General features: G+C 42.9%; 1 protein-coding gene across 1 annotated transcript in view; it reads right to left on the bottom strand.

Annotated features, from left to right (window-relative positions):
• Positions 1-17,553, bottom strand: part of Ih (hyperpolarization activated cyclic nucleotide gated potassium channel Ih) — a 284,158-nt gene extending 266,605 nt beyond the window's left edge. Inside the window, 1 exon segment of the mRNA XM_017904822.1 lies at positions 17,514-17,553. Coding sequence (XP_017760311.1) covers positions 17,514-17,551 — 38 coding nt within the window. The 5' untranslated portion in view covers positions 17,552-17,553.
• Positions 17,554-20,675: the final 3,122 nt, after the last annotated feature.

Here is a 20,675-nt window from a genome sequence, read left to right as displayed (position 1 = left end):
AGGTGAAACGGTATCATTACGGCCCTGCTATAAATTGTTCCTCAAACGCGCGAGTCGCTTTTGGAAAATAAAAACATCGCTCTCGCGCAACCTCCATTCGCCTTCGACTGCCCCTCCCGGATGGCGGGAAATTTAAAACCGTCGAACGTAGGATAAAGCATCGGAGATAGAAATTGCACAAAAATCTTTGCAAAATGGATCGATAAAATAGAATAAAGCTAAAATAAATTAATTTCATCGTTCAATACAAGATTATTTCTCACTTTTAATTTCCTTTTCGCGTTTCGTGAGATATGAAATTCGATTTTCAGTTTTTGACAGAGGTTAGGTAAGAACTCGAGGGAAAATGTGTAGAAAAATGCGTATAGAGGGAAACAGTGATATGCATTATGAGGAAAAATGAGATAGAATGATAGCCCTCGTTAAGCCATTTAACTTTTCCCCCCCATTATGTTTTCCTATCTTCATCTAACAAAGGAGATAAAAAGCAAACCATTCGCGTGACTCGACCTCTCTGTATCGCTTCGAACGATAAATTCTAATACCTCAGGCTATACTGCTAATTTCTGACAAGTCTGACGTGAATCACACTCGATCAGTACTCGTACTTCATTACTATCTACTATTTCAGTGCTAACCTAGGCGCACCCTCCCACGCTATGTCATCAGGCAGAAATCTGACGACGTAAAATGTTGCTTTGTAAGTGGAACTAAATACCATCGCAATATCCAAGTGTATATTCAGAAAATTAATGACCGTGGAGCGCTTTGTCAACGTACCATGCTTCTCTAACTAATCCCTCTGCTATTAAGATAATGTACATTTTTGCGCTTCCCAGATACCTACGCGAATTTAAATCCAGCTTGAAAAATTCATTCCGTAACGAAGAGAAGCTTGCCCAAAAAGTGTCAAAACCATCGAAACGATGGAAATTCGAGATTCCGAACGAAAGGAACGTTCGAATTCGAAAAGGCCAAGAGACTCGAGCTAACACTCGACAGTGTCAGACGTTCCTCTGCATCTGGTTCGAATCGAATCTCGAGACTCTCAAAACGAAACAGGTATTTGCATCTGGAGTGGCGTAACAGCATCAAATTGCACTTTCGATCACGCTTACTTTTCGTCCCCGTGTTTCTCAAACATAAATCCACCGAGTAGATCACTTAATCACCGATGTAACAGAACCCCACAAACTCGACGTTCGTTTACTCAAACCTTGAAACCCATTCTTTAAGTGTCGAGTGTCAGCACACGGAGCAAATATTAGCGACATACTCTTCGTCTCGAGTACAAGAGAAGTTCAAAAGTTCACCTAGAGCTACACTTAACACGTTCAGCGCCACGTGGATCGCCCGTGACTCAGGCTGGCCGGCACAGCTCCTGCATTTCACCGAATTATCCTTCGATCCAACAACGATCCGTCAGAATGCCTTCGAAAATAGATCCAAGCGCGACTTCTCCACAAATCGTCATTTAACATCGTTAAATGACAACGATTGGACCCTTAGGTTCTATTCGGTGGCTCCAAGTGGCACGGAACGTGCGGACGTAGAGGGGAATCCCTATGGAGGCTAGGTCACAGCTAAAAACCAGAATTCGGAACACCATGCACGGCTTCTTACGTTACCCAAACGCTCAACGGAACGTGGCAAACCTCTGAAATTCCCAGTGGTGGTGTAGCCGAGGGAACGACTTCGCAACAGACGCTTGAGAAGCGGTCGGCAGCTAATAAACAGCGACTTTGATATCTCGCGACCGCGTGTATCATCTTGAAGCACGACCGGATGCCGGTGTTCGCCAGCCGGCCCAGTTATATGGGTTAGGGCGCAATATTAGAGATTGTAGAGACCCCTCTCGAGGGCAGCTAGCTGCGAACCTCGACAGAGATTGCTGAGATATGAACCATTCCGGCACTTCTTCTACCACCCCGGTCGGCAGCCTGCGGTTGGACCGCTTGGCTTTCAGGCCCACTCGAAAAACGCCTTTGGCTGCCACCTATTTAGGTGACACGGCCTATCCGCTGCCAAAGTGTACGGACGACGGCTGAGATCTGGGTCGGTGATTTCGATCAGAAAAGGGTCGTCACGCTCGTACAATTAGCGAAATCGTTGCGGCGTTTCCTTGTTTAATAAAGCGCATCCTTCTATACCCCTGCTACCCCGGCTCGACAGATCGACTCGAGGTCTGTTAGACTCTGACGCGAATAATTCAACATTGAACGCATGCCAAACGACCGAACGACTGGCTGATATACGATTCTTGCTAATCCACTGCGGATTCTTGCCGGGACCGCGCGAAAAATGTGTCCTTTTGCTCTGGTATGTGTGCTCGAGGCTGAGTTCGGGTAAATAGATTTTGATGGTCGTCCTCGACGATGTTGGAGCGGTTTCCGCTGGGCGTAGTGGGGTGGTAGGCTTTTGGTGACGAGAATTGTGATTAATTTAATTGATACATGTTTAGTCGTTAAGGGTGGTATATTCAGAGTCGAAGTACAGTAGACACCGATGTCAATAATTAACACTAAACCTGCCATGACCTGTCAAATGACCGACAGATGGGAAGATTAAAGAAATTTTTGAAAAAAAAAATGAAATAAATTAGGATATTAATAATTTGATGATACCTACGTTAAAGGAAAAGTCGAGAAGTGAAATGAGCAGATATTTGGATACAGAATTTTCAATGAAATATCTGAAATAGGTTATATAGGTTGTGGTAGATTTAGTATTAAGCAAAAATTTACATAACTTTTTTAAATTAGTGTACAAATATGATAGTCTATTTGTACAAAGATAATAAGAATAACTAGCGTCTTTTGTGCAGAAAATTAATTAATCAACCAACCAAGCAAAAAGAAATGAAATATATAAATTAACGAAATAAATAAAGGATTATAAAAATTATAAATATCGGTGGTCGTACAAAATTTACATGATTTATTTAGGAAAAAAAATTCCCACGTTTTCTGATTATTGTGTATGAAAGAAATAATCCTACGATGCCAGGAAAATTATATATCCTATGCTGCACACTCTCGTATCTTTTATGAAATAAAATTAATTTGAAAAAAGTGGGAGGAGCTGGCGAAATGACCTCGTAAAAAGAAAGATGCACCGTGGTACTGACAAGTTAAAGAAAAGGTGGTGCTTAGGCCGTTTGGCAGTGGAAGAAGGGCGAATTTCGTGATGGAGGGGCGGCACATGCCAACTCCACTGGTTTTGATGGTATTGGGTTGTTATATTTGGTACACGGATTTGCGATCCATAAAGGGTGTGTTCTTAATGCGTGGAACTCGCCTCAAGGAGATTCCCAGCTTACAACTTGTCCGTGAACTACCAGTCTTCTATAGCGACTATTTCTAACTTCCCTGAACTATAATAATCGAGGAACGAAGTAAAAAGCTGGCGAGAAAATTATGGCACAACGTTTCTGATATTCACGATTTTTCTATACTACGTATAAAAATTAATAAGCAATTTTAAAAATGGAAAAAGAAAAATACTATGTAATGAAAATTCCTAATTTCCCCCTACTGTGTACAAAAATGAACAGACATAGAATAAAAAAATGTTAATAAGTCAGAAACTATTCAGAAATAAAATCAACACCCATGTAGAGACTAATAGGAAAGCAAAAATTAATTCCCGCGGAAATTAAAATGCAAAGCATATCTAAATATTTGTAAGAACATGAATTGGCCCTTGCTCCATCAACCCAATTCACGTCAGCAAGCTGCAAGCTCCAACAAATAACTAATCGCACAGAAAATCCAAGACTGATGGCTCCGAACTGCAAAATACATTGCGCGAGAGTAACGGAATTAATTACGCATGAATCAAAGCTCGTTGAGGCGTTTCCACGTCTAAAAAATCCACAAATTCCCATTTTCATGAAAAACATCGAACATCGATGAGAAAATCACAAGATTCCTGAAAAACTCGAGACATTGCCGATACGAGAACGAATAATCAAAGTAAAGTAGTCGAAACTGGAACTTCTCGTTCTGCACGGTACACCGAAATCCTTCGTTGAATATTGAATACCAAATATTCGACTACAAACTGAATTAAAGCTCATTAAACATTAACCTCTGTCAGCCTGAAAGAAACCAACCTCTGAACAGAAGCAGTGACCAATGTCGAGCGAAATCATAGCCTTCAAAACTCACGAACAGGGAAACAAAGGCACTTAGAATAACCATCTGCCATTTTGAAACATCGTGGAAAAACAACTTGGACAGATTCGAAGATGTTAATCCATCCTGTCATCAGGATGCTTGCAAATTCTCCTGTCAAAGGCTGACCAAGAAACCCTCTGATCTGAACGTGGTCAATAAAAGTACTTGGATAAACTCAAAGATATTCAACAATTCACCCTGTCATAAGGAAAATTGTGTCATGTTTGAAAAACCTCCTGAGAAAGGCTGACCAAGGAACCCAAACGCTGTCAAAGGAACTACTTGGACCGTTTCGAAGATGTTAATCCATCCTGTCATCAGGATGCTTGCAAATTCTCCTGTCAAAGGCTGACCAAGAAACCCTCTGATCTGAACATGGTCAAGGAGAGTATTTGGATAGATTCAAAGATATTCAACAATTCACCCTGTCGTAAGGAAAATTGTGTTACGTTTGAAAAGCCTCCTGAGAAAGGCTGACCAAGGAACCCAAACGCTGTCAAAGGAACTACTTGGACCGTTTCGAAGATGTTAATCCATCCTGTCATCAGGATGCTTGCAAATTCTCCTGTCAAAGGCTGACCAAGAAACCCTCTGATCTAAACATGGTCAAGGAGAGTATTTGGATAGATTCAAAGATATTCAACAATTCACCCTGTCGTAAGGAAAATTGTGTTACGTTTGAAAAGCCTCCTGAGAAAGGCTGACCAAGGAACCCAAACGCTGTCAAAGGAACTACTTGGACCGTTTCGAAGATGTTAATCCATCCTGTCATCAGGATGCTTGCAAATTCTCCTGTCGAAGACTGACCAAGAAACCCTCTGATCTAAACATGGTCAAGGAGAGTATTTGGATAAACTGAAAGATATTCAACAATTCACCCTGTCATAAGGAAAATTGTGTCACGGTTGAAAAGCCTTCTGAGAAAGGCTGATCAAGGAACCCAAACGCTGTCAAAGGAACTACTTGGACCGATTCGAAGATGTTCATCCATCCTGTCATCAGGATGCTTGCAAATTCTCCTGTCAAAGGCTGACCAAGAAACCCAAACCCTGTCAAAGGAACTATTTAGGCTGACTGGAAAATATCAATCCTTGCTGTCACTCGATGGTTCGGAAATTCAGAGGCTGACCAAAAAATCCAATTAGGAGGGTGTTGAACACGTCGAATCCGGGACTGAGCTGACTAGAAACGTCCGGTTACACGTTCTCAAGTTGAAATCACCCCCAGAAACTAGACTTGAACCCCAATTAGCTGTGACAGCGGACATTTTCAGCCTGCACGCAGAAAATGTCGAAGGGGACGGGAGTCGACGATGCTGGGTGGGTAAATTTTCGCGAGGAACGAGGAAGAGGATCAACAAGAGGAAAGAAAGGTGGCGGGTTGGCTCGTGGGTCGGATGGTTGCGAGAGAGACAGCGAGGGAACGGGTGCGTTGTAGCAGGGGTTGCAAAGAAGGAACGAAGAGAGAGGAGAAGGACGCGGAGAGGAGATAGAAGAGAGAGTAGAACGAGGACTACAATATGGGTCAGTTATTGATTGCTCCCTGGTCGACTCTCTGTAACGCCTACTATACACCTCCGCCGTTTCTATCTTGTTATCTTAGATTCCGAAACGCAACCACCACTTACCACCCTCTAACGTCGCGGAGCCTCTCTCTTTATTGGCATGCATGCAAACGTTATTAGAAGATAGAGGGGCAAGGGCTGCAGGGGTACCAATGCCGCAATAACGTTTTGCTCACAGCGTGTATTTATGGAATTTGCCATGAGCCTCCGACCGACGACCGATTAACGTTTCCCACCCCCGCTGGACGTGCGCGCGTGTGGGCGTGTGTTCGTGTGTAATTTATTTTCGAACGATTCCGATCGATCTTAATGAGACACCGAAAGCCGAGGGGGCGTGGTGGAAATGAATTTTACACAGAAATTAGGGTGTCCCTATGTGTTTTTCTCAGCCAGTCGATGGACAGTTTGCGGAGAGCTACGGAGAGGATGGCCGGTGGCTCGTTTGATGACTGCAGCCGGGGTTCATTTATTTTTAAACGATTGTCGTCGAGTCTGGTGGGAAAAATAGAGATCGAGGAAATGGAGATGTTGTTGGGCACGAGATCGAATAATTTGGCTCTCTATATTACTACCGGGTCTGTGTTCGCTGTGTTCGTATATTAAAAGTAATTTAGCAGGGGTGGCTTCGAAGATTACTTTTGCATTCTTCGAACTGGAATGAGAAATTTCGAGAGATTTTAAAAGTAACAGGAATTTTGTATTCCTGTTTGACAGCATTTATGTCTGAAATTTTGTTAAATGTAATTTATTATTTATTCTTTTTCTTGTGGAGTATGATGTCGAATTGTTAATAGTGGGAAGAGACATTTTTTCTTTGCTCGTCGATTTCATGTATTTTCTTATCTAAAATTCCGAGAATTTTCGTGCCACGAAGGAGATGTAAGGTTTCGATATTTTGAAATTCGATGCTTCCTCGAGTTTCGAGAACTTTTTGGTTTCCACGTTGCAAGAAATCTACCTCCACGATTAAGGTTTCCTCGACACTAATTTTTACTTTGAGAAATTAAACAATAACGAAGCTACTTTTTCATGTAATATAAATAAAATTTAACAATAAAAACTGACAATATTATCAGTAAAAATTGGCAATATTGACAATAAAAATTGACAATAAAATTGAAAATTCCATATTTCCCTATATTCTCCCTTTTTGCTATTTATAATATATATATACATACATGATATGATAACATATAAACTATACAAAAAAATTTGTATATAAAATATACAAATATAATATATACATATACATATTATAAATATACTATTCATTTCGAATAAAAATTTCCATAGAGTCTGCAAATAAATTCCCCAAAAAATTAGTTACAATTTACGTCTCTTTATGAGATCGTAGCTCATTACATACAACCTATCTGTAAATTTCTGACATACGTTTTACACGCACGATAGATGTAAAATAGCGCGAAAAAGTGGGATAATTTTTCTGAAACTCGATATCGCGTGGAGGACCAGCCGGGGGCACGATGTCGGGATTAATTCACACAGGATAGAGAAACTTAAGCACGGATGAACCCAGTGTTCGTGATTTCTGTGGCTGCCGGTATTTCCATTTTTCACCCTTTCGCTCGGCTGCCGGCGAAAAACGAAACGAAACGTGACTGCTCCCTTTGTTTCTTAACCTTCGCTATTGCGCCGCTACAAGTCGTGCGTTTGTGCACACTGCTCTCTCTCTCTCCCATTTCCTTCCTTTCTCGATATTTTTCTTTCTCCTTTTCAGCGATAACCTCGGACAGCCTCTTTAATGAAAACCGGCGAGAAAAATTGAATTTCATGCAGGGGAGCTCTAAACCGTCCGCGATTCCGCACGCACGAACAGCACGGGACTTCGATAATCGCGAAATGTGACCGCGTGCAGGTCGCGAAAATCGATTTACCGCGTCCGGCCATGTTTCGTCGTGCGAAAGAAAAAATCTGCACGCCGGCAAAGGGTTTCTTCGTGCCGAGATCGAGCTTTCAACCCGACGACCGTTTCCTTGGTGAAAACCGAGCCGAACGCCGCGATGGAATCGAATTTCAGACCACCGTGGAAATTTCAATGCGACCGGCTGAATTTACTCGGTGGTAAACTTGTTTCAAAAGGAACGAAAATAGCGGAATTTAGCGTGCACGTGTAGGGGCTGTTGGAATTTTTGACTTCGTTAAGGGAACTGGATAAAATTTTTATCACGCCGGTTCTCAGAGGGTAAATCTTTTGAATCACGCGGGTTATAATATTTCTCTCTCGACATATCGTGTTCTATACCCATTTCCTCTGCATTCGAAAACGCATATTTAATTAAAATTCATTAAAACTCGAGAGAAGGAATTTACTGTATTTTATGGTAATAATTTTTATAATAGTCCCTACTTTTCCATGCTACGTGATTGTTCAAATTCGAACCAAGAAATTCATCGTATTTCGTTGCATTTCGTTTGGTATTTATTCATTATTGTGGAAGAATAAATGTAAAAGAAGAAATTTGAGAAGCAATATTCGCATTGCGGGGTAAAAAAATTTTTCCTATAAAATAAATTAAAAAATTCTGTATTAAATTAATTTAAATTTGTCGATAGAGAGCTAGATTAGAATTTGATGGAAATTCACAGTGGTTTTGTACGAAATGGATCAGGAATTTGGAATTCTTCTTACACCCAGCTTGGTGAAAAATTTATAAAAATCCAGTATTCAATTTACTTAACATCATCGGCAGAGTGCTCGACCAAAATTCGTGCGAATTTCAGTGGATCTGTGCGAGATGGAGGTCGGATTTCGAATTATCCATCTTCGCGGAAAAAATTGAAAAAAGAGGTCCATATTAAATTTACTTGAACACCATCAATCACGCCATAGAGTGCTCGATTAAAATTCGATCAAAATTGTTTCAGTGGTTCACAACGAAATGGGTCAGGAATTTCGAAAAAATTAAAGAAAAAGAAAGGGGAAAAATGAGAAATAGTCACATCGTTCATCACCCTAAAAAGTCCCATTAGATCACAAAATTTGACAAATATTTTTAAACATATCGAGAAGCCGTGAACAAATTTTATTTATCGTGAAGGCTCCTTTAGGCTAGCTGATAAGTATCAAATTTCTCTCGCGACCCGAAAAGAACAGCGTTGGTCACCGATAATTGGAGAATCGGACCCAGGACACCCCGTAAGAATCCGAAGACGAGACTGACAATTCAATTTAGCCATACAAGGTGACTCCAAAATAGCCGTCTATTCTTAAAACCGTTCCACGCTGAATCGATCCTTCGATTTCCCTCCGCCTATTTGCATTTCCACCTTCTCTTACTCTTCACCCCCGAAAAAGCACACGGGGCGAACGAAAACGGCGCTGGGATCACGGAACATTCCTCAAACGATGGGACGACCGCGGAAAGTTTCGACTGGTACGAATCGTCCTAGCCCGAGTACGCGAAATATTCGGAAAAAGGGGTTGCAGAAGAGAGGGTGAGAAATTTGAAAATTTTATACACTAAGAATAGTTCTATGGAATATTCGAGAGGAGGGGGTGAAGGAAGCCAGAGTGAGAAATGCGAAAATATTATATACCAAGAATAATTTTACAGAATATTCGAAAAAAGGGGTTGGAGGAAGAGAGAGTGAGAAATTCAAAGATTTAATATACTAAGAATGGTTCTATAGAATATTTGAAAGGAGATGGAGAAGAGAGGGTGAGAAATTTCAAAAATTTGTACACTAGGAATGGTTCTAGAGAATATTTGAAAGAAGGAGGTGGAGGAAGAGAGGGTGAGAAATTAGAAAATTATAAATACTAAGAATGGTTCTACAGAATATTCGAAAGAATGAGGTGGAGGAAGAGAGGGTGAGAAATTAGAAAGTTATAAATACTAAGAATGGTTCTACAGAATATTGAAAAGAAGGGGATAGAGGAAGAGAGGGTGAGAAATTAGAAAATTCCGATCACTATGGATACTCCAATACGATAATCATAAAAATAGGAAACATTTGTCACAACATTGAGGAGAAAAAAATGGAGAATTATAAAATTTCGAAATTATTTTACGCGATAAATAAATATGAGAACTTAACCCCTTGCCTTGCCCTTAACTCCCAATAACGCGTTCCACAATCAACAGCAACCTCGGACACATTGAGACACGTTGAGACACATGAAACCATAACGTCCAAACGCGACGAAGAATAACAAACAACTAAGACAAGGAAACATCGCCGAAAATTAACCATGAGCCTGACCCATGATGTTTACATTCTACTTTTCTACGATACATTCACGTCTCCCGCCCGTGATACCCGTGTTCGACCCGATCTCCTCACCACGAGTCTCGCATGCAATATTCTATGCAAATTCGTTAAAAAATATCTACTGCCATGGATAATCGTACATAATATTCGCAAAATATTCGAAAAAAGATTGCAAAAGAAGGGTGAGGAACCCAAAAATTTCTTCCATCCCAATCGTCCTATTCCGGAATACGCGAAACGTTCCGAAGAAGAAACGGAGAGGAGAGACTAGGGAATTAGACAATTTCGACTATGTATTACGAACCGACCCACACAACGTTCCCGAATACGCGAGATATCGGAAAGAAGGGTTGGCCAGGGTCGGCTAGTGAATTTCGGGAGCCTGGAAAGGGGAGGTTTAACGAAGGGGAACGCGATTTGTCAACGCCAGGCGCAGGGACACGAATTTTACAACTGCTCGGTTCGTCCACCCGCTCCGAGGCTACGTAAATTAATCACCGATGTATATATATTGACATTATGTAAATCACGCGCGGATTATGCAAATTCGACGAGCACACACTCGCCGCGTAATCATTCCGCGAGTTATTGCACGGGACGGTCTCGGGAAACGAGAAAAAGGATCCCAAGTGGAAACGCACTCGAACGTCGCGAATAAACAGACACTTCGAATCTCGTTACTTTCTCTTCCTTTCTCTCTCTTCCTTCTCCCTTTCTCTTTCTTCCTTCCATTCGTATTTTCCACGGACCGAGAGAGACAGCGAAGGTGGAAATCACGCAGCACAGGGACGATAAACACGGGATTAATTGCGCAAGAATCGCGTTTGTTCCGAACGCCTTTTGATTCCAACGAAACGCGTCCCATTGTAATCCCTGCCTTTCATTCAGTTTTCGTTTAACGATCGCGTTGTTAATCCGGCCAGTCCTCTACTAGGCTGAACATTATTCCAAGGAATTACAAGACAAAACTACGGGATACGGTTCCGGGAAGATCGGGCCTAGATCGATTCAGCTGCACAGTCTTTTGTGACTTCTGACACGACGAAAGTCGCAGATTTTTAAACGTAGCTTGGACTTTTCTTTTTTTGCCATTTTTTTCCGAGAGAGATACTTTAATTTTTGAAACGATAGAATCGTTTGATAAGAGAGAAACGAACGGAGGAATTTGGAACGCGTCCCTTTATGGGATCAAATTTGCGACCTTTGATGCACCCTCGCGATCTGACGACCGTCTAATCGCGAAGGTTGGAACGAATGTGGATGGAGGAATATTCCTCGTGAAATTTCATTTTCATTTCTTTGTGCGATTCTTCTGCGCTAGTCCGCGTGTGTTTCATCCGAGGATAAGAAAGCGGTTTGATGATATAAAAATATCTAAAAGGTCTAACTTTAGTTTGAGACGTGGCGTGACAGCGAGTTAAGAATTCGTAAAGCTGGTTTACAAATAGACGTAGTAATACGTCAGTGATGGACATAGCGAAGAAAGTCCAGGTTTAGATCGCGAGGGTCTCTATGTTTGGCTGCAAGAAACGTAACGCGAATCCTTAGCCCCAGTTAAATGCCCAGATTTAAGTTCGAAAGGACGTAATATTATGATCACGACTCTTCTTGCCAACTTTTATGAACTGGGAAATCCAGTTCCGAGTAACCTACCCCGGACGCGTCGATAAAACGCATGTACACTATAGAATTCGGGATAAGTAATTGACAGGGCGTGACATTTTCATCTTATTAAACGCCAATTCGAGAAAGTTCACTTCCAAATCATGAATGAGAATAATGAGAATAATTTTTATCTCGCGTGAAATCATCTCAAATCTGATGTTACACCAGTCTTAATTTCCCCGAATAAATAAACAAATAAATAAATAAATTAATTAATTAATAAAAAATATACAGTGACAATTAACCCTTTGGACTCGAAGTTTTCCTCCTTGTGAGGATGCAATTCCAAGCTCTTCTTAGATTTTTATAATCTCACTAATATTCTTTATGTTAAAATTAAAAAAAGAAAATCGTGAATTTGCATGAGAAACGAACGAATAGAATAATTTTATTTCGATATTCTTAATATAATTAGTATTATCCATTGTCTAAGTGATAGCATTAAAACAAACGGTGACTGAGAGTCACCTCTCGAGTGCAAAGGGTTAAAAGCTTGAAAAATGGAGTACTACCCTGTACACAATTCACTCAGTAGGAAAATCCGGCCTAAGGCACCAATAATGAACGATAAGCCTCGTCGTAAGACCTAATAAACGCCCAATCTATGTCATCGAGCCTGTCAACGTGACCCACCTAAACCTGCCAAAACCCCTAGATAATTAAAAGCCGAAACCCTAACCTCTCCACCCTAACGTGTACCGAAGACAGGCTGGTCCCTTGCGTTCTTTCATCCATTTTTCTGCAAGAAGACGCTGCTGAGAAGTTTGTTCGCGTTAATGGAGCAGCTCGGCGCGGATTTGACGCGTCATTTAACGCAAGGATATTTGCATAGGCCCGATAAAGCGTATCAGCCGTTGAACAAAGCGTTGGCGATGACACGGGCAAGTGTGAATCCAGCCTGGGGCCACAATTTCGTCCCTCAGCGACGTTTCCATCTGGGTGGCAGGGACCGGCAGCGACGATTGGGTAGACAAGGGTGGAAAAATAGAAAAGGGAACGAGCTACCACCAGTCCCGGAACGTGGCCGTCTCTTTCGCGCGGATATTACGTAACCGTGTCGCTTTCGCGGAAAAGAGAAGAAAAAATGAAAGAAGAAGAGAGAGAGAGGGGACACGAAGGGCGGTTTCGATCGCGCCAACGATCTACCCGAAGCTGTTGCCTCCACTGGAGGGCACCAGTCTAAGCGGCCTGCTCCATTTTCAACGATCAATCCGCGGGCCACGCTGAACAGAGACGTTTCGACGTTTTATCGCGAGAATTAATCGACGTCGTTAAAAGCCGGCGTTCACGCTGCAATGTTCGACTCCGCGCCACCGTGCAACCTGTTAGTCATTATTCCACGCCCGTTGCGCCGAGTCACGTCCTTTAAGCTCGCGGTAATTGACTTTGGATAATGGTTAATGGCGATTCCTGGCCTGGCCTGGCCTCGGCATCTTTTCCGTCCTACCTGCGCGATTTCGTGGGCTAGACCATGTCAAACACGGTGGGAAGAAGATCATCAGGAGTGAACATTGAAACAGAAGCTTGAAGTGAGGGGCTATTTGGGTGCTTGAGATTTGAAGGGTTTGTGATTTGGAACTGCGATTCTTGACAATTCTTTCTTGTACCATCTCAAGAGCATGTGTCTAGTTTGAAATTTGGTGGAATAGTTGAATACTATTCAATCCTTCCATTGCAACCTGACTACTTCTTCTAGAGTCTCTCTATGATCTAGAGCAAGAGCGTTTACTATATACAAAGAGATCAAATTTCAAGAGAAAGATCAGTCTACGTTACAGGTGCCATTCTCATCTTAACCCAGCCTGGCATCCAACACCTGATCCCCAGAAGGATTCAACAAATTTCAAGAGAAGCAACTAGGAGTCACCATCCATCTTGAGCAATCTTCCCATCCCTTACAACGTCACAAAACTACAGTTTTCATTAAATGTATACTATTAAATATCAATTTTGTATTAAAATCTAAGACACCACTGACAGTGCACTCATCTGATTTGTAAATTACAATTTTTTCTTATCGTAACTTAGGATTATTTCTAAATATATCCAATTTAAAAGGAAAAGGAATTTTATCAGAACCCAAATTAATGTCTTTTGCTACGTAAAAGATGTCAAACGTTAAAAGAAAGATCAGTCTATGTTATAAACTACACCCACTATACCCCTAACTCAGGCTAACATTCACCACCTGATCCTCAAAGGAATACACCAAATTCCAAGAGTAATAATCATCGAGCAATCCTCCCCTCCCTGGAAAACGCGATATTTCGGAAAATAAAATGCAACGTACGTCCATATCCAGGTGGAAACTATCAGCAGGTCGCAGCAGACCTGGAGGAAACTGGCTGTCACCCAGATTCCACGGGACACGGCACAGGCATCAATTAATTCCCGCATTGTAGCCTGGCCGGACAATACTTCTTTCAGGTGGCCTGCGATACGCCGTGCAGATAGTTTTCCCCTAATTGTTTTGAGCAGTGCATCAGTTTGTTTTGTCCCGTTCAAAGGCGTAACACGCGACTAACTTTGTTGACGCACGAGGGGCGGCGCGTTTGCTTTGCCGCGCTGATAAACGCGCGCGCCGCGTTTGCGAGCCTATTTTCGCGCGGCGTGCTTTTTTTAGACCTCTGAGGACTGCGTGTATCGCACCCCGGAGATCTGCCGGGGATGCGCAGGTCCCGGAAACCGGGGTAGATACGAGAACGCGACAGGGGACCTGAAACCGGTCAACGACCACGAAAGTATCTGACAGCGTTTAGGGTTACTCTGGATCTCGATCGAACGTCTATCGCTATAGACTCGCGGGCTTATCGAGAATTCTTTCATCGTGCTTTCACAATGGCGGATCACGTTTGACAGTAACGTAACCGCTGAAGGGAAGCGCGTGTTGCTTGGCAAAGGCTAGAGATAATAGCAGTGGCAAGAATGGAAATGTTGCAGCTGCATTGTGATGTTTGTTCGGTTTAGAAGCTTGTAGTAAGGTCGTACAAGGTCAGGGTAAAATTGTAGTACAACCGTGGAACCGGGTTATTCTTGGCAAGATATGGCCGAAGTTGGAAATCTATTTTTTGCTCTTTTTGGTTTCAAGATCTTTGAGCCTCTTCGTTTAGTCCGTATTTGGCTTATTTATTCAGGTGAAAACTTTGTTCCTTGACAGGGATTTCAGATATCTTTCGACTAGAGAGTTAACGTCGACTTTTATCGGGATAAAAGCTCGATTATATATATACCCACTTCCTTCCATCCTAATAGTATATTTAGACACACATTAAAGGTAGCTCCAGTGTTAAGAGTAAAGTATTATACACGAGAAGCGAGCGAAGTTAACGGGGTCTCAGGAACAGTTTCCTCCTTCGGCTATTTAAAACCCGCCTTAAAGTCCCAACAATTAATAACCCCGAGCAACCGACGCAGAAACAAAGACCCCCAATAAAAGACGAAAAATAGTTTCCACGTATCACCCGAATCTGTAGAATCCAAGAAATGCTGGAATACCCCGGGTCTGGTACTACAATTCCAACCCCGTGGCATATAATTCAGCATCAGCTGGCGAGCAAAAAAAGATACGCGAGGAAAAATCCAGCGAAATTCTCCAACGTTTGCATCACTCGCAAGAGTAGAAGTTTCTCAACTTGCAGAGGTTCACGACAACCCGGGATAAAACTCCCGTCGACAGACTCGCGAGAGGCGATTATTAGGGTCCGTGAGTCGTCGTTTCCGAGCGAAACGAATCTCATTCATGCGAGTGAGAACCGGTGGGAACGATCCTCGGTAATCGTGCGCCGCCGAATCGATCGTTCCCGATTTAAACGGAGGCTTGTCTCTTTTTTTCCTCCTTTCCTTTTTCTTTTTCCTCTTTTTTTTCGTTCTTCTTTCTCTTGGCTAAGGAAACTCGCTGAACCCTTCGAGGCGTCCCGATTTCGGCCGCGCCGCGCTCACGAGGATCCGCCCTCGTCGAGAGCCCACGTCCTCGTGTGTCTCTCTAATATTTTTACACCCGGCGACTGGAAAAAGCGCGGATCGATAGTTATATTTATAAACGCATCGTTCTGAAACAAATTCATGGAAAATAGATGAAGCAGACACGCGAGAGCTCGGGAAGCCTGGCTGGCCAAAATTAAACTTCGAATGCAAGTTCCGGCTTCCAGTCGTCGGTTTGCCACGCCTCGTGTAATCCTCAGCCTCGCGAGCGTCAAAGGGTTCGCGAGTCGCTGGTACAACCTGCCGTTCCAACGAATGGGATCGAGAACGTGTTACAGCGACGGTAAATAGCTCGAATGATGCGTAACAACGCCGATACATACGGCGAGATGAAATTCGCGTGAATGGAGAACATGACTCGTTCCTAGTCCGAGCGTGTACAATGTGACGGAGATACGAGTTAAGAATGTTGGCTCTAGAATGTTTGATATTCGTTAAGCTCGGAGCTCTCGCTGAAAGACATTTCTTTCCGTCCTGCTTCTGCAATTTCTAGTTCAGCACCCGGGCGATCTGTGCCTGGTTAAACTCGCTGCCGATTTTGAAACTTCTCCAATGAACTTCTTCAGCCGCTTCAAGTGCGAATCTTCAATGAGGCGAATGGTGAAATAATTTTATAATTATCGAGAAACGCGCGAGATCGTCCCTAGAGATTGTAATAATCCGAAATTTATTCGAAGCTGCTTAAGAAATTGCGCTGTGAGCAAATATCGTGTAAGAGAGCAGATATGGTTGACCTGTACTACTGAAATGCAAGAAGCAGCGGATGCAAGGAGTAAGAGGGAATAAACTGATTATGGTCAGCCATCTTTGCAACTAATTTGTCTGTGCATATCTCGCAAGGTACCCGGTGTGATTCAAAGGATATTACACGATAAGATTTAAACGAGTTATTTGTATATCATTTGCTACTTACGCCAGGTTCGTAGCTTTAATTGTTTGGAGAAAGATTTGATAGCGAAATAATTTAAAGAATTATACAAAAGCGAAGGTTTATATTGATGTTTGTTGTTAGTGATTTATCCGATGAGAAATTAATTATTAAATAAACAATAAACTCGTGGAGGTACGTTTTAATACCGGTGAAATGATAAAGAGAAATTTTCATGGGGAAGCAATTTACAACGAGAAACCTTTAACTGTCTTAAACGCAAAAATCTCTGGCTCTAAAAGCCTCTGGGATCTCACTTGCGGGGAAAGTTCGAATACAGGAAATTAGACCGCGTTAAACCATTCAAACCTCTCCTCTACCATTTTTCCCTATCTTCAATTCATAAAGAAAAAAAGACCACCCAACCGGATTATCGGACTATTATTCGAATCCGGATCTTTACCAGACAATTGCTTTACCGAATCGAACAATCCAAAGCATCGACAGACTGCTGTCCCTAAATCCAAACGTTAGAAAACTCCTATAGCCGTCTCTAAATCAAACAAGAATCGTGATAGGTTTCGCAGACATATTCTACTGTTGGTCTCCTAAAAATCTCTACGAAGCTTGAAATCCGATTGAAATCCAGAAATTTGCCAAGGAAATTTCATGGAATATCCAAGAACTTTAAAATACATTTACTTACAACCTATTCAAACTAGCAAATAGCTTACAAATACACACTACTGTTTAACACAATTCCTATACCCTTGTACTGATGTTTTAACACTCTCGCAATTTAATACAGAAATATAAACTTAACCACTAACGCTACCAACGATATTCCATCATAAACCTAAACATCAGTCTAACAGTCCCGGGAGACCAATTATAGAATCTCTCTGTTTCCTAACCTAAATGTTCTCCATTCGAACGTGTCTCTAGCAATCTCGATCCCATCCGTTTGTCACATCATTCAACGCAATCAGCAAGAAGAAGACAAATGGAAGAATCAGTGACTTACGGGTGAGAGACGCGCCGGTGTAGACTCCTCATGGACATGGCTCTGTTCTTGCGATTCGAGCTCGAAGTGGATCCGTTCGCGCTTCCGTTCGGCGTGGTATGGCGTGGCGCAGCTGCTGGGGGAGCGGACTGCTCCCCCGTGGCCGCCACGGCCACCGCCGCCGACGTGAGGCCCCCCGAGGTCGCCAGGCCGGTACGCCGAAACGGGCCCGAGCTAGCCGCTAGTCGGCGTGCTAATCTGCGGGCGAGCCGACGGGCCAGGCGCGCCCCTGCAGCACCGGCACCCACGCTGACGGTCTTTCTGTCCCACCCCCCGTGGCCAGGGGGTGGTACACGATGCCTGGTGACTGCTCCGGCGACGCTGCTCTGCGCTCTCTCCTCTCTTCGCCGCCTGTCCTCGCGCCTATTTCACCTGCACTCCGCGGCTCCTCACCGGCCCGATCACTGCCTGTCACCTAGGCCTCTTCTAGGATCAACGTGACTTTTCGTGCATCAACGCCGATAAGTATGGCAATGGGCAAGCTTCTAGCTGGCGAGGTGCTTTGATCTTGAGGATCTGTTTCTTGTGGTAACCGTGGTGCGCGGTTGGACTGGCTGAAAAGAGGTCAGAAGTTTCAGTTAGGTGGGTTAGATGGTTTGCCATGGAGTTTTGATTAGAATGTACAAATGGCTAGGTTCGTGGAATATTTTGCAACTTTTGCAAATATTTTGTAACAGTGTTGTTATTAAGATCTTTTACATGCGTCACGACGTTAGGTCTCTGGGTATTAAATTAATTCTATGTACAAGTCTCGCTGTAAACTGAAAGTTTGCATCGGATTGATACATTTTTTGAGCAACTGATTTTGAGGGTCCTTTGGATACGCGTGCACTTGATTGATACGTGTACACCAAAGTGCTAGATTACAATTTTTCAGAATTACAGCTACTATAAATTTTCGATAGCGTACTTAGGCTTGAATTGAACACGTACTTGAAACAATTAATTACAAATTGGTAACAAGGTATTCTCAGTTTTCATACCCGAACACGCCCGCACAATATTGCTTTTTTTCAGTGAACAACTTAATTATCCACGTTATAAACTATTTCACTAGCCTTACAAATAAAAATCAAATGGAACGATGCCGAGCTGTGCTGCTGCTCCATTTCATGTAACCTGTTCTTGGCCAAGTGCACGCGTACTCGACGAATTTTCAAAATCGATTTCCCCCACAACGAAGACTTTTACAAAAAAAAACCTTTCTTCTACATTCTTGGCTCGAATTTACACGAGAATTCGCTTTCCTCTCGACTGTACGTAAATTTTATACACTTTCGTTAAATCTTTGTACAACTGCCACTGTATACAAAATATATGCATCCATAACAGCTAAACGGTGTCTTTGACGGTCTCATAACAGAAACCAAATTGTACATCCGGGATGCAGAATACAACAAAGGTGAATTTGAATGAATTCCAACGAGTGGCTAATGTGTTGCGTGCATACATACTCTGACCTACTCGAGCCAGCTTTTTTCTGTTTCTAAAGGAGCTCGACTGTTTAGTCAATTTCGTGTGGCACGAATTTCGCGTGATTTCCCCGCGACACTAAACATGTACACGTGATTTTTATCGTCGATCAGAACGTGTTACGGTACGAGCACCGTGTTGATTCGCGTTTCGTGGCCCCGGGAACATTTTTGAGCTGCGTGGCTCATTTGCAATGATAAAGAGGAAACAATGTCAAGGGCTTTCGAATAGGAAGCAGTTGAACAAAGAAAAAGAAAAGAAAGTTTCGAGCAACGTCACGCCTTGGTCTAACGCTATACGCTAAATATTTATCCCATTTCCCTGGATGCTGGCCAGAAATAAACAAACGCGACTCGAGGATCCAGAAGGCGAGGAGGCTCTTCTGCGTGGCGTTGAAACAAGAAGGGAAAACAAATACAGAAGTTCGGACGCAGAGGCGGTAGCTAATTAATTTTCACGCAAAGTCTTGCTGCTCTTCTCTCAACGATTCCATTCGGCTACTGTCTGATTTTAATTATCCTCCAACACACGAAAAACCCGTGCAACGCTTTGATTCCATTCCATTTAACGTGCGATCCGCGTCTGTTACGTGTTTCCAAGTGGTAAAGTCAACTGAAAACTCAACGAAACAAAATCGTTAACAAAACGGAAAAAAGTGGGCTCGACGGTGTGGTAATTAACATAAAAATGATGTTTAAACTGAGTAGCGAGGATAGGAGGAAAAGGTGGACGTAAAAATAATTCGTACCTGCGAAGGAATCACGAGGTGGCCGAGAACGCGATTCGAAACCGGCGATTCATCCCACTTCGTTGCTGGATAGGTCGATACACGCGATTCGACGTCAGTGATCGAACATCAGGCTCTCCTCGGTGTAGTTATCGGTGTATCACAGTTTGTAGATCCGACGCATGCCCCGCGATCGACCATCGTTTCCATTAATTACACTCGCATTTCAGCCTGGCACACTCTGTGTCGCGCCCCCTTTCATTCACACCCATCTCCTTGAGCGCACGTGTTCACCTAATCCTCGTTTAATATATCTTAGTATCACAATGGACGATTTTATTTTTCTATCTTGCTTGTGTTAATAATTTATATACTCCCTCCTCCTCTTCTATGTCCCACCTTCTTCTTTTTCTCTATCTTCCTCTTCCTCTTAATATTTGTTTAAACCTTAAGCTTAGAAATCACAGTCGCGAATTGATACGGATCTCCGTAGCATGTGCTGCTGCTGTTGCCGTTGCTCGCTAGAAACGATCACACCGCCTCGTATATCAAGCATGCCCTCCTCGCTCTTTCTCTCTCGCTCTCCACGCGCTGCACACGATTGGTAGGTACGACTAGTCACCGATTACTCTCCTTGGAAAAACGATGGTTGGCCGCTGAACGATTCCGAACGATTCGGTTCTCGAAGGGCTGCACGTATACACGGTGCTCTCCCCGATTATCTTTCGTTTATTCGCCTCCTTTCGTTTATTTAATATTCGCTCTGGGACGGAATGCGCGTGTTCGTTCGCCAGCCGTGTGTGCGTGCGGCCGTCTCACACCTGTTCGACGGAAAAACTCGACACGAGAGAAAGCACAGGATTATTCCGCGTCTATCTGCCTCTGGAAGGAGTTTCACTATCGACCATCAATGCGCACGTGCG

This window comes from Eufriesea mexicana, unplaced genomic scaffold (assembly GCF_001483705.2).
Source record: "Eufriesea mexicana isolate 0111107269 unplaced genomic scaffold, ASM148370v2 scaffold3377, whole genome shotgun sequence".
NCBI lineage: Eukaryota > Metazoa > Arthropoda > Insecta > Hymenoptera > Apidae > Eufriesea > Eufriesea mexicana.
The sequence above is the reverse complement of the archived record's forward strand: the minus strand, read 5'-3'. Positions and strand labels throughout refer to the sequence as shown.